The 13,992-nt window shown below is 35.2% G+C and overlaps 1 protein-coding gene across 4 annotated transcripts in view; it reads left to right on the top strand.

Annotated features, from left to right (window-relative positions):
- Positions 1 to 13,992, top strand: part of scaper (S-phase cyclin A-associated protein in the ER) — a 194,357-nt gene that overhangs the window by 122,033 nt on the left and 58,332 nt on the right. For all 4 annotated transcript variants that reach the window (XM_073832328.1, XM_073832330.1, XM_073832329.1 and 1 more), the window contains one exon: positions 11,944 to 12,067. In XM_073832328.1, the coding sequence (XP_073688429.1) occupies positions 11,944 to 12,067 (124 nt within the window). The remainder of the gene's footprint in view (positions 1 to 11,943; positions 12,068 to 13,992) is intronic.

Genomic DNA, 13,992 nt, shown 5'->3' with positions numbered 1-13,992 from the left:
TCACACCATTTGTGGTACTGGCCATGTCCAGGTTTGTTTGTGCAGTGCTTGAAAATGTATAACATGATTGTCTCTGAGGACAAGAACGTGCTGACGTTCCTTGCAGAGAAACGTCAACTTTAGGCCAGACAGACAGTCTAGGGGTGATCTCCCCCTCATCTCGAATTCTTCTTAGCCATCTGCTTCCCTGTCTCTGAGCTCGCCTATGGATTTCAGAATGGGTTAAATGGCATTAATTCAGTTCCAGAGGTCAGTCCAATGACCCCCATCCAGGCCAGAGGCCACCCAAGCAGAGGAGCAACCCTTAGGGGGTGAGGTGAATGCAGATTGAGAAAGGCAAGGTGTCGAGGACCGAACCCTGAGGCACACCTTAAGCAAGTCTGCACCGCGTATGTTCGTTGACTAATCAGAGGAGGTTTTCCTGGTTAGCTGAGGTTAAGCCAGTTTGAGTTGAGGAGATCACGGCGCCTATTATTTGCAGCTCTCTAGCTGTTATCTCTTGCCATCTAGCCCTTCTTTTCCAATACAGCGCTGTAGAGACCATCTCCGCTGGCTAGCTTGGCAACTTAATCCTATGTCTACAAGATAATGCTTCATTATGGGCAGATTAACAACATGCCTGTTGTTTGTAGACCTGGCTGTGATCTGGTGGCCTGTGGCAGAGCCTGCCGTGCGTAACTCGCGACGAGGGAATCTCGGATCCGCTCAGGTAGAGGAATGCCGCGTGCTCACGGGGACGACCTGGCACATGTGGGTCAGTGTTACATACTCCTCGAGTAACCTGAGACGGACTACAATGGCACTTCACCAAATTGCTCCTCAAAATCTTTGACGTAGGCTGTCATCGTCAAGGGGAGAGACAGGCAGAGGCCGTGCACGGCGGGCCGGTGTTGGATGTCATGCTAATCATCGTCAATTAGAGGAGAGCGAGCAGGAAAAGCACCCCGGTTTATGGCTGGGGTGTAAGGATATCATTTCAAGCAGGACAGTGACAGCTTCTAAGTATCTAACGGGCTTCAAGATGATGGATGGCCTGAAAAAACTTCCCATTACTCAGACAGTAGCGGCACGGGGTGTTGAACCAAGTCAGTTTAGCAGGTAGATGAGGGGGAGGTGTCTATGTGTACGCTGACAAAGCTAATATAGAAAACAAGAAAATGAGTACTAACCACAACACCACAACTTCAGTTTGATTTCATGCTCAGTTGATCGTCAAAAGCTGCTGAATGTTTTCATGTCTCTACTTGTGTGGCATGAAAGAACAAATTTGGATATTTAATGTGATAAACACCCAACAATAAACAAAACTGGCTACAGCTAACCACATTTAAACAACTTAATCACAGTAACATCTGTACTATTGTTATACAAAGTACAGCTCGGCTCGAGCACTTAATGCTGTCAAAAGCATATGAAAATGAACGGGCACTGGATTGTTTGGTCATATGAAAATGAACGGGCTTTAGATTGTTTGTCTCCTTTTATTCATCAACAGCAGCAAAATAGATTAGCAGTGCCAAAAATGGTTTAGACATTGTACGTTTTTGTCACTTTAGACGATAAACAGAGATATCGGCAGTAGCTGTGGTTAGTGCTCATTTATGGCCAGATGTCACATTAATCAAAATGATTTTATTGAACTGCACAAGTTAAAACTTTAAGAAATTATTTTGTGCCTGGCTTTTTTTTTTAAGCAAATACTTCAGTATTTGCCACTTTTGTACTAAATGAGAGATCAGTCGTTTGCAGTCTTTAATGCTAATAAATTTGTTATATTATATGTTTATCACAGGGTTGCCACCTAGTTGCTGCTCAAAACTAGCCCAATCGCATTTAGGTGGGGGACCCCCGGTAAAAAAATCACATTTCGGAAAGTAAAATACATGTTTTTTAGTGAATAATTCCTTTTCATTGAACTGCACACGTTAAAACATTTAAGAAATTATTATTTTTTTTATCAAATTCTGCAATTTTTGCCACTTTTGTCAGAGATAGTAAACAGTAGCTAAGAGAGATAGTAAACAGTCGTTTGCTGTCTTTAATGCTATTTAATTGTTATACTATATGTTTATCACAGGGTTGCCAGGTTTTCACAACAAAACCCTCCCATTTGCTGCTCAAAACTAGCCTTTTTGTGTTTGAGTGGGGGTCCCCAGTAAATCACTTTCAGGAGGGTAAAATACACGTTCTTTTGGTGGGGTTCCCCTGGTAAAATTCACATTCTATATGTTTAGCACAGGGTTGCCAGGTTTTCACAACAAAACCCTCCCAATTGCATTTTAGTAGGGGGTCACGCGGGAAAACAGTGAAACTGGACTCGGCATCGCTATTTTTTCCCCCCGTTGTGTTTACTTTTGACAATAAACAGAGATATCAATATTAGCTGTCGTTGGCGCTCATTTATCGCCGGATGTCACATCAATCAAAATTGTGTTTTTTTATCCTACTGCACAAGTTGTAAAGATGTAAAGAAATTATTTTGTGTTTTTTTTTTTTTTTTTTTTTTTTACAAAAAAAAAAAAACTAGACGAGTCATGTTTCGGTGGGGGGGTCGCCCGGTAAAAATCGTGTTCTGGGGGTAAAATACATGGATATTTTTATTTTTTGTGGTGGGTTCGCCTGGTAAAAATTATATTTCACGGGATAAATATCACTTTATTGGAGTCGCTTATAGATGCGAAAAACAACCCACAGAAAGTGTAAAATAGCCCAGTTCTGCGGGGAAAACCGCAACACTAGTTTATCATGATTTTATTTTCGTACTAGACAAGTGTTGTGTTTACTTTTGATGATAAACAGAGATATCAACGTTAAGAAATTATTTAGTGTTGGTGAAACAAATTCTGCATTATTTGCCACTTTTGTCAAACAACTAAGAGAGATAGCAAACAGTTTGCAGTATTTAATCCTAATTAATTGTTACACTGTATGTTTTTCACAGGGTTGCCAGGTTTCACAACAAAAATCTCCGGCAAAAGTGTTAAAGTAGGCTCAATTCCGTGGAAAAATTGTGGACTTTGCAACACTGGTTTATCATGATGGGTTTTTTTTCATACTAGACAGGTGGTGTTGTCATTTTTGACATCTCAGTTTTTAGAACTTAATGCATCCAAAAATAAACAAGCATTAGACATTACTTGTTACTTGTAAAATTGTGTTGTTATGGTGCTGCACAAGTTAAAACGTTAAGAAATTATTTTGTGCTTTTTTTTTTTTTTTTTTTTTTAGCAAATTCTGCAGTATTTGCCACATTTGTCAAATAACAGAGAGATAGCAAATGGTCGTTTGCTATGTTTAATGCTAGTTAATTGGTAAACTGTATGTTTATCACAGGGTTGCCAGGTTTTCACAACAAAACCCTACTCAAAACTAGCCTAATTGCGTTTCAGTTGGGTGTCGCCCGGGTCGCCCATGTTCTCAGGGGGTAAAATACGTGTTTTTTTTGGCAGGGGGGTTCCCCTGGTTAAATTCGCATTCCAAGGGATAAATATCATGTTATTTGGACAACAGTGTAAAATTAGCCTATATTCACGGGAAAACTATGGACTTGGCAACACTGGTTTATCATGATGTTTTTTAATACTAGACATGTGGTGTTGTCATTTTTGACATCTCAGTTTTTAGAACTTAATGCATCCAAAAATAAACAAGCATGAGACATTACTTGTTACTTGTAAAATTGTGTTTTTATGGTGCTGCACAAGTTAAAATGTTAAATTATTTTGTGCTTTTTTTTTTTTTTTAGCAAATTCTGCAATATTTGTCAAATAACAGAGAGATGGCAAATGGTCGTTTGCTATGTTTAATGCTACTTAATTGGTAAACTGTATGTTTATCACAGGGTTGCCAGGTTTTCACAACAAAACCTTACTCAAAACTAGCCCAGTTGCGTTTCAGTTGGGGGTCGCCCATGTTCTCAGGGGGTAAAATACGCATTTTTTGGTGGGGTTCCCTTGGTAAAATGTGCGTTCCAACACAGCAGTGTTAAAGTAGCCCAATTCTACGGAAAAACTGTGGACTTGGCAACACTGGTTTATCATGATGTTTTTTTAATACTAGACATGTGTTGTTGTCATTTTTGACATCTCAGTTTTTAGAACTTAATGCATCCAAAAATAAACAAGCATTAGTTAAACATGCACAAGTTAAAACGTTAAGAAATTATTTTGTGATTTTTTTTTTTTTTTTTTAGCAAATTCTGCAATATTTGCCACTTTTGTCAAATAACAGAGAGATGGCAAATGGCCGTTTGCTATGTTTAATGCTAGTTAATTGGTAAACTGTATGTTTATCACAGGTTTTTCACAACAAAACCTCCCCAATTCATGTTCTCAGGGGTTAAAATACACTCTTTTTGGCGGGGTTCCCCTGGTAAAATGGGCATTCCAAGGGATAATTATAATGTTATTGGGACAACAGTGTTAAAGTAGCCCAATTCCACAGGAAAACTGATGTTTTTTTAATACTAGACATGTGTTGTTGTCATTTTGGACATCTCAGTTATTAGAACTTAATGTATCTAAAAACAAACAAGCATTAGTTAATTTTACTTGTTACTTGTAAAATTGTGTTTTTCACAGGGTTGCCAGGTTTCCACAACAAAACCTGCCAGTTGCGTTTCAGTGGGGGGGTCACCCATGTTCTCGGGATAAAATATGCGTTTTAGGCGGGGTTCCCCTGGTTAAATTCGCATTCCAAGGGATAAATATTATGTTATAATGTTTTTTAATACTAGACAGGTGTTCTTGCCATTTTTGACATCAGTTTTCAGAACTTTATGCATCCAAAAATAAACAAGCATTATTCATTAAGATAAGGGTTGTTATATTTTATATGATAGTTTGATTTAGTTTATTAATGTCTACAATAGTACAATAGTTTAGTCTTATTGTTTTTGTGTTGTTTTGTTTTTTGTTTTAGGTTGTATTGTTTTGTATTTTGTTTTGACTTGTTTACTGTCTTGTTTTTTTTTTGTGTTTGTGTTGTCTTGTTTTTGTTGTTTTGTGTGTGTGTGTGTGTGTGTGTGTGTGTGTGTGTGTGTGTGTGTGTGTGTGTGTGTGTGTGTGTGTGTGTGTGTGTGTGTGTGTGTGTGTGTGTGTGTGTGTGTGTGTGTGTGTGATCTTATTTTTGGGGTCTTGGTTTTTGTGTTGTGTTGTCTTGTTTTGCTTTTTTGTTTTTTGTTTTTGTATTAGTGTTTGTTTTACGTCTTGTCTTGTTTTGTTTTTTGTGCTTTGTCATGTTTGTTTTTTGTCATGTTTAGTCTTTTTGTTTTGTCTTTTGTTTAGTTTTTTTTGCCTTGTTTTTTGTTTTGTTTTTTGTTTTGTTTTGCTTTTTTTGTTTAGTTTTTTATCATTTGTCTTGTTTTGCTTTTATTTAGGTTTTTGTCTTTTTTTGTTTTGTTTTGATTTTGTCTTTTGTCGTTTTTTGTTGTTTTTGTCTTGTTTTGTTTTCTTTCTTTTTTATCCTGTTTCTTTTTGTCTATTGTTTTGTTACCTTATTTTTTCTTTAGGTTTTTTGTTGTTGTTTTGTCTTCTTTTTTCCACTTTGTTTTGTCTTGTTTTGCTTTTTTGTTTTGTTTTATCTTTTGTTTTGGTTTGCTTTTTTGTTTTTGTCTTGTTTTTGTGTTTTCTTTTTTGTTTTTGTTTTAGTTTGTTTTTAGTGTTTTGTCCTGTTTGGGGTTTTTTTTTGGGGGGGGGGTTGTTTTTGTCTTGTTTTGATTTTGTTTTTTGTGTTTTCTTTTTTTGGTTCCTCTGGTTAAATTCACATTCTAAGGGATAAATATCATGTTATGATGTTTTTAATACTAGACGGGTGTTTTTGCCAATTTTGACATCAGTTTTTAGTACTTTATGCATCCAAAAATAAACAAGCATTATTCATTACTTGTTACTTGTAAGATTAAGATAAGATAAGGTTTGTAATATTTGATATGATAGTTTGATTTAGTTTATTAATGTTTACAATAGTCTAGACATTTTGTCAAATTTTTGTTATCAAACAAACAGCTATTTCTAGCTCTCATTTATTGTCAGAAGTTATTTTGTGTATTTTTGGAGAGATTATAAACAAATAGAGTTAACAAATAGTACCCTTCATTAATGCTTATTCACTGTTATATATGTTTATCACTTCAAGAGTTAGAAACACTTTTCATACTAGATGAGCTTACATTGCCTTTATCGCTTTTGACAATCAGCAGAGCTGACAAACAAGTCATTTTGTCTAATTATCTGACAAAGTGCTACAAGCACAACTCATGATTAACCAAGTGAGATTTCAATCAGTAGCAATGCTTAGCATTCATTCTTCCTGACATGGCTGACATTTTTGGTGACAAACCTCGGTTTCTAGTACTTCATGTGTACGTGCAACTTGTTTGGTAGCTCAGCATCCTAACCTGTGTAGTTTTTTCCTGACATTCTGCTGCGACCCCAAATGCTCTTATCTGTTTCATACTGGGGGTTCGGTGTAAGCGCTGGGGGTTGGTGTTGAGATTTGGCCAGTCGACAGCTGTTTTACACTTTAATAAGATTAGTGTAAAGAAATTAGTCGTGTGCTCTATAATCTGCCGTTTAACCGTGCGAGCCACCTGGGGCCCCACCCCCCACTCCTCACATTCCTCCCCACGCGTTATTGGACAGGCATCAGATAGCCTCCCTCGTACCTTCAAAACCCCGTGAACGTGCAGCTAGATCAGGTTTACCGTAAATCTTTTATGAGCTCATGCACGACTTTGTGGCTCATTAACGCTAACTAAATTTGGTACGTTTTTAAGAATAGTTTTATATATGTAGCTTGGCTGCTTTATTTGAAATATATTAAACGTTATACACCAATTTGTTTTATACTTGCACTTAAGGTTTTGTTTTTTTTTGCAATTAATCTAATTATTCATAACTAAGCTCATTATGTTTTATAAATCTGAGGTATTCCCTCAAAAGTCATACTTGTTCACGCAGTTAATGTGTCGCACTACAATAATGTGATAATCTTGCGCTTAAGCCCTCAATCCGCTGTTTATATTTGAGAAGCCGAGCTGAACCTTGACACTGAGGCCTGTCATTCAATCCTCGCCTGGACATTTGACACTTATCCTTTAAAAAATAGCCTCGAAACAATATGGATACCTCAAATTCCATGACAAACACAGATGAGACAATATATATAGACAAAACCAGTCATAAGGTTAAATTTTACAAAACTGAGATGTATACATCATATAAAAGCTCAATAAATAAGCTTTCTATAGGTGTATGGTTTGTTAGGATAGGACAATATTTGGCCGAGATACATCTATTTGAAAATCTGGAATCTGAGGGTGCAAAAAAATCAAAATACTGAGAAAATCACCTTTAAAGTTGTCCAAATTGAGCTCTTAACAATGCATATTACTAATCAAAAATTACATTTTGATATATTTCTAGTAGGAATTTTACAAAAAATCTTCATGGAACATGATCTTTACTTAATTTCCTAATGATTTTTGACATAAAAGAAAAATCAATAATTTTGACCCATACATTGTATTTTTGGCTATTGCTACAAATATACCCCAGCGACTTAAGACTGGTTTTGTGGTCCAGGGTCATATATATGCTCACCATGCATTGTTAAGAACTTAATTTGGACAACTTTAAAGGCAATTTCCTCAATATTTAGATTTTTTTGCACCCTCAGATTACAGATCTTCAAATAGTTGTTTTTCAAATAATTTCCTAACAAACCATACATCAATGGAAAGCTTATTTATTCAGCTTCCAGATGATTTATACATCTCAGTTTAGAAACATTGCCCCTTTTTTGTTTGTTTTTTACCTTGTTTTGTCTTTTGTTTTTTTGACTTGTTTTCCACTTATTTTTTGTTGTGTTTTTTTTTTTTTTTTTTTTTTAGTTTGTTTTTTGTGTTTTTGTTTTTAGTGTTTTGTTTTGTTTGGGTTTTGGGGGGGTTGTTTTTTGTCTAGTTTAGTCTTATTGTTTTTGTCTTGTTTTGTTTTGACTTGTTTTCATGTCTTGTCTTGTCTTGCTTTGTTTTGTTTTTTTTGTGTTTTTTTGTCTTGTTTTCTTTTTTGTGTGTTTTATCTTGTTTATTTTTTGTCTTGTTTTTGTTTTGTTTTGCCTTGTTTTGTCTTGTTTTTTGATCTTGTTTGTTTTCTATTTTGGTTTTGTCTTGTTCTGTGTTTTGTCTTATCTTGTTTTTGTCTTGGTTTGTATTTTTGTGTTTTCTTTATTGTTTTTGTTTTAGATTGTTTTTTTTGTGTTTTTGTTTTTAGTGTTTGGCCTTGTTTGTTTTTTGGGGGGGGTTGTTGTTTTTTGTATTGTTTAGTCTTATTGTTTTTGTCTCGTTTTATTTTTGTTTTCTTTGTATTCTTTTTTGTTTTTGGTTGTCTTGTTTTTTTTTTTTTTGCTTTGTTTTTTGTTTTTTTTTTGTGTTGCCTTGTGTTTGTTTTTTGTTTTCTTTTTTGTGTTGCCTTGTTTTTGTTTTTAGTCTTGTTTTCTTTTTTGTTTTCTTTTTTGTGTGTTTTATCTTGTTTATTTTTTGTCGTCTCTTTGTTTTTTGCCTTGTTTTGTCTTGTTTATTGTGTTTTATCTTGTTTTGCTTTTTTTTTTTTTTAATCTTTTGTTTTGTTTTGTCTTGTCTTGTGTGTTTTGTCTCATCTTGTTTTTTGGCTTTTGTCAAGTTTTTTTTTTTTTTTTTTTTTGCCTTATTATACGTTTCATTCAGCCAAAACCTGCTCTCCCCAACAGTTACACTGAGAATATTTGATGGAAATGTAAAAAAAGCTGTTCATAGTTGCACAATTGAAGCTGTGGTGGAAAATCAGTGTGGCTGAGGCAGTGCTGGTCGGTTGCCCAGAGTGCACAGGTTGGAGGGGATCTCACGTTTCCCTTCCCTGACTGAACAGAGCCTGGTGTATCACTCCACTCACCCATGACCATCCGTCCTTCCTTTCCTCCTCCTTTCGCCCCAAGCTCCATTACGCTCGCCGGTATCCTTTTATCAATGCGAAGCAAACACTTCGGCGTTTACGCTTTGGTCAATCGATGTTCCGTTGGCCGTCGAGTATTAATTGACGAGACCTCTTTCGACACCCTTGTCAATGGCGTTTATCGTCGAGGTGAAAACTTGTCGATTAATAACGGCGCACATAAAAACAGCTACACACGATTTTTATAATGGGTCACGATCGAGCGCCTTTGAGAGGCGTGCGGGGAATACTTGGATCCTTTCCCAGCAGACCGGGCCCAATGTTTTCCCTGCGGTCTCATACTGCATGTCTGACGCTTTTACACCGCTATGTCAATATTCGCACCGCTATCTTCCTGATCAGCCCGCCAGTGGGTAAAATATACACTGGTGTTTTTGTCAGGCCGGTGGAAGTTATTGACAGGCCGAGGCCTTCGAGGCTCGCGCTATTTTTATTCCGAGTGCCAATACGGTTTGGCTGCAAATGCCGAACAGATGGCGAAGGTTGCGGTGGATATCAAAATGTTTACGGCTGGAAGTAAACATGGCCCGGTTTGAAAAAGAAAAGTCAGATTCCATTTGTCCGTACGGCAGATAGGGCCCCGCCACTCTGCTTTGGGATAAAATATACAGTTGTCAGAAAATATTAACTAATGAAGGGGCGGGTTGGGAGCGAGGGGTGGATTGGGGGTCTGGAGCGGGAGCCGAGTGACTGGTCAGTTATCAGCTACATTAATCTCCTCTCAGGCTGGTGTGGAACAGACAAAATACAGAGGCCTGACTGACTGACTGACAGTGGCTTGCCGGCCCGAAGGCGCTGACGGCTAGACTCTTATCTGAGCCGAGAGAAAACGAGTTGGAGAAAGAGATGGTGGAGACGAGAAAGCGAGGCAGATGTTCGGTATCCAGTTCTTCTCCATTTCATCTAATTGAGTCGGTTGTAAGATCCCTTACAATAAAGAGATGTGGCGGTACTACGGTGCCGGGAGAATGCCATGGTGTCTTGTTTTATATAGAAGTATGGGATTGGTTAAGAGTTTTTTTTTTTGTTTTTTGTTTTTTTATCATTTTCTTATGCTCACCAAGGCTGCATTTATTTGAGCAACAGTAAATACTGTAATACTGTGAAATATTATTATAATTTAAAATAACTTTTCTTTTTTATATATATTTTAGGATGTAATTTTTCCCTGTGATATCAAAGCTGAATTTTCAGCATCATTACTGCAGTCTTCAGTGTCACATGATCCTTCAGAAATCATTCTAATATTCTGTATTGGTGCTTGAGAAACATTTTATTGCTATTACATAATTTTTTTTGTGATTTAAAAAGTGAAATGGAACTTTAAAAAAAGACATACATTTCTTTACTGTCACTTTTGATCTATTCAGTGCATCCATGCTGAAAAAGTATAGATTTTATTTATTTATTTATTTAAAGTAATTTTAACTGTATATATAAGAGGTCCTTCCATGGCATCAGAAAATTTTATCATTTTTGTTTTGTCTTTTGTTTTGTTTTTTGTCCTGTGTTTTGTTTCTGGGGTTTTTTTTGTCTGCTCCTCTGTTGTTGTTTTTTTGTGTTTGTCTTGTTTTGCTTTCAAACTTTTTTTTTTCTCGGTTTTTGTCTTATTTTGCTTTTAAATAGTGTTTTGTCTTTTTTTTTGTCTTATTTTGCTTTTGTCTTTTTTTGTTTGTTTGTTTTTGTCTTCGTTTTGTTTTTGTTTGTTTGTTTTTGTCTTTGTTTGTTTTGTTTTTGTTTGTTGTTGTTTTTGTCTTTTGTTTTTTTTGTTTTATTTTGTTTATTTTTGTCTATAGTTTTTTTTATTTTTACCTTGTGTCTTTTGTTTTTTGTTTTGTCTTCTTTTTTCCACTTTGTTTTGCTTTTTTGTTTTATCATTTGTTCTAGTTTGTTTTTGTCTTATTTTTGTGTTTTCTTTTTTGTTTTTGTTAGTGTTTTGCCTTGTTTGGTTTTTAGTGGGGTTGTTTTTTGTGTTTTCTTTTTTGTGATTGGCTGTCTTGTTTTGTGTTTTGTTTTGACTTGTTTATTGTCTTGTCTTGCTTTGTTTTGTTTTTTTTGTTTTATCTTGTTTATTTTTTGTCTGGTTTTGTCTTGTTTGTTTTTTTCCACTTTGTTTTGCTTTTTTGTGTTATTTAGTCTTTTTGTTTTGCCTTGTTTTGTCTTTAGTTTTTTGTGTTTTTTTTGTCTTGTTTTGTTTTGCTTTTTTGTTTAGTTTTTTATTTATCTTTTGTTTTGTTTTGCATTAAAGTACCTGTACATTAGATATCCTTACTGTGTGGTAATATGGTATTACCATCATGATTGTGTCAAAAATATTACCATTAGCATGTCCATATATATTTAATAACTATATTTTCATTTATTCATTTTTTTTTTTCATAAATAATTTTCACTATATAAATGGGTCTCGATACGAGGTCCCTTGCAAGGAGATTCCATGCCATCAGAAAGTTGAATAGCCTTTGTTTTGTTTTTGTTGTTCTGTTTTGTCTTGTTTACTCTGGTGATACTATGATATTACCATAATGGTTGTATAAAAAAAAAAGTGGCATTACCATGTCCAAAAAAGATCATAGTAATACCACACTAGTTCTATTTGTAAGTGACTGAGCCCTCATCAGGGCACATCTCATGTGTTCTCCTCAGCATTGCGTAAGGAGCAGTTCCTGAGAGAAACTCCCTTGAGCGTAATATTCCAAGTGTTGTCATGCTTCTTGGATTGCATGTGATGTTCACACTCGGAGCTTTAAGTGTCAATTTCCTCAGATAACCTTACTGTATTACGACAGAGAACCCGGCTCATCTGATTGGCGATCTTTTACACTGCGAGTCGGAGTAACCCTGAAATGTTTATATGGGGCCTGCTTTGTATCCTGATCATTTAGATGGAAAACTCAAAATAGGAGAAGCAGTCGGCTTTTGAAAACTAATCCCCCTTCTCTCTCTTTCACTTTAGGTCTCTCTGCGCTGCCATGAACACGTATTACCTGTCCTGCGTACACTGCCACAACAACTGTTCCTATGTTCTCTACAGCAACAAAATTACCTTTCTCATGGACCTTCTCCTCCATCAGTTAACAGTGAGTATTAGCGGCTCAAGCTTACTTGAGTTGGCCTAATCCTGCTCTGTTTTAGGGTCTTTATTGTTGCCATTTGAAGAGATCGTTCATCCAAAATCATTCAGCCAACAGTTTCCATATAATGCACGTGAATAAGGACACTACAATAAATGACACTACAAAAGTTTCGTAAAACTTTTATTCAGATCTTAAGTCATAAAGTAGCTTTGTGTGAGGAACAGGCCAAAATGACGACTGAAAGAGAAGAGAGGAGAAGAGATTTGTTGTGAATGAATCATTCTTCTGAGTCAAATCTTTTCAATAACTGAGTTGATCCGGTTTTTAACACCCGTCTGAATGATTCATTCACAAATCTGACTGATTTGGTTCCCAAGTTCAACTCAAAGCAGTCGATTATTAGTACATGACAAATAAAATCTCAGAGATCTCAAATGACTTCATTCTAAACGAATGCAGTTCATGAGTATGTGGACTACTATTAAAGGATTAGTTCTGCCCTGAATTAAAATTCCCTGATAATTTACTCACGAAAAGAAATTTCGAGGAAAACATTCCAGGATTCTTCTCCTTACAGTGGACTTCAATGGGGGTCAATTAGTTGAAGGTCCAAATTGCAGTTTCAGCGCAGCTTCAAAGGGTCCCAGACGAGGAATAAGGGTCTTATCTAGCCAACCAATTGGTCATTTTCTAAAAAACGAAAAATGTATTCACTTTTTAACCACAAATGCTCATCTTGCACTAGCTCTGCCATGCACGTCCGAGACTTCACACATTGCATAATCACGTTGAAAAGGTCATGCATGGTTAGTTCTTTGTCTTTGTTGTTTTACCTTTTTTGTAAAGGGCGTTTGACCTTTTTTTTTTTTGTCATGTTTTGTTTTGATTTTTTTTTTTTTTTTTGTCTTTTATGTTTTGTCTTTGTTTAGTCTTTGTTTTGTGTTTTGTTTTGCATTAAAGTACCAGTACTTTAGACATCTTTACTGTGATCTATCGTATTTAAATGGTACTGTGTATATATTTTTAATAACTCTGTTTTAATTAATTCATTTTGTTTAATAAATGATTTTCACTGTAAATAAGTCTCTATACAAAGTCCCTTGCAAAAAGATGCTCATATTCAAGCGTCATATTTATGTGGCATCAGAAGGTTTAATAACTTTTTTGTTTTGTCTTTTGTTTTTTTATCTTGTTTTTGTTTGTTGTCCGGTTTTGTTTTGATTTCGTTTTTTGTTTGTTTGTTTTTTTGTCTTGTTTTAGTTTATGTTTTGTCTGTTTTTGTTTTGATTTTATGTGTTGTTTTTGGTCTTGTTTTATGTTTTGTGTTTGTTATGTTTTGTCTTTGTTTTTTTTGTTTTTTGTCTTGTTTTGATTTAGTTTTTTTGTGTTGTTTTATTTTGTTTTGCATTAAAGTACCAGTACTTCAGACAACTTTATGGTGGTGGGTCTATCGTATTTAAACTGTAGTGTGTAGATATTTTTGTACTATATTTTAATAAAAAAAAATTTAATAAATAATTTTCACTACATATAAATCTCGATACGAGGTCTCTCGTAAGGAGATACTCATATTTTCAAGCATCATATTTCCATGAGATGAGAACGTTTAATAACTTTTTTGTTTTTGGCCTTTTTTGTTTTTGTTTTGTTTTTTGTTTATTTTTTTATTTTTTTGTCTTGTTTTGATGTTGTTGTTTTCTTGTTTTGTTATGTTTTGTCTTTTTGTTTTTGTTCTGTCTTGTTTTGTTTTATTTTGTTTGTTTGTTTTTGTTTTTACTTTTTTTTTTTCATGTGTTTTGTTTTGCATTAAAGTGCCAGCACTTTAGACAGCTTTACTTTCTTTGACATCTTTTTTTAAAATAATTTTTACTACATATAAATCTCGATCAAGGTCCCTCTCAAGGAGATATTTCCGTGAGATGAGAAAG

The sequence above is a fragment of the Garra rufa genome, chromosome 25, assembly GCF_049309525.1.
Source record: "Garra rufa chromosome 25, GarRuf1.0, whole genome shotgun sequence".
Taxonomy (NCBI): domain Eukaryota; kingdom Metazoa; phylum Chordata; class Actinopteri; order Cypriniformes; family Cyprinidae; genus Garra; species Garra rufa.
The sequence above is the reverse complement of the archived record's forward strand: the minus strand, read 5'-3'. Positions and strand labels throughout refer to the sequence as shown.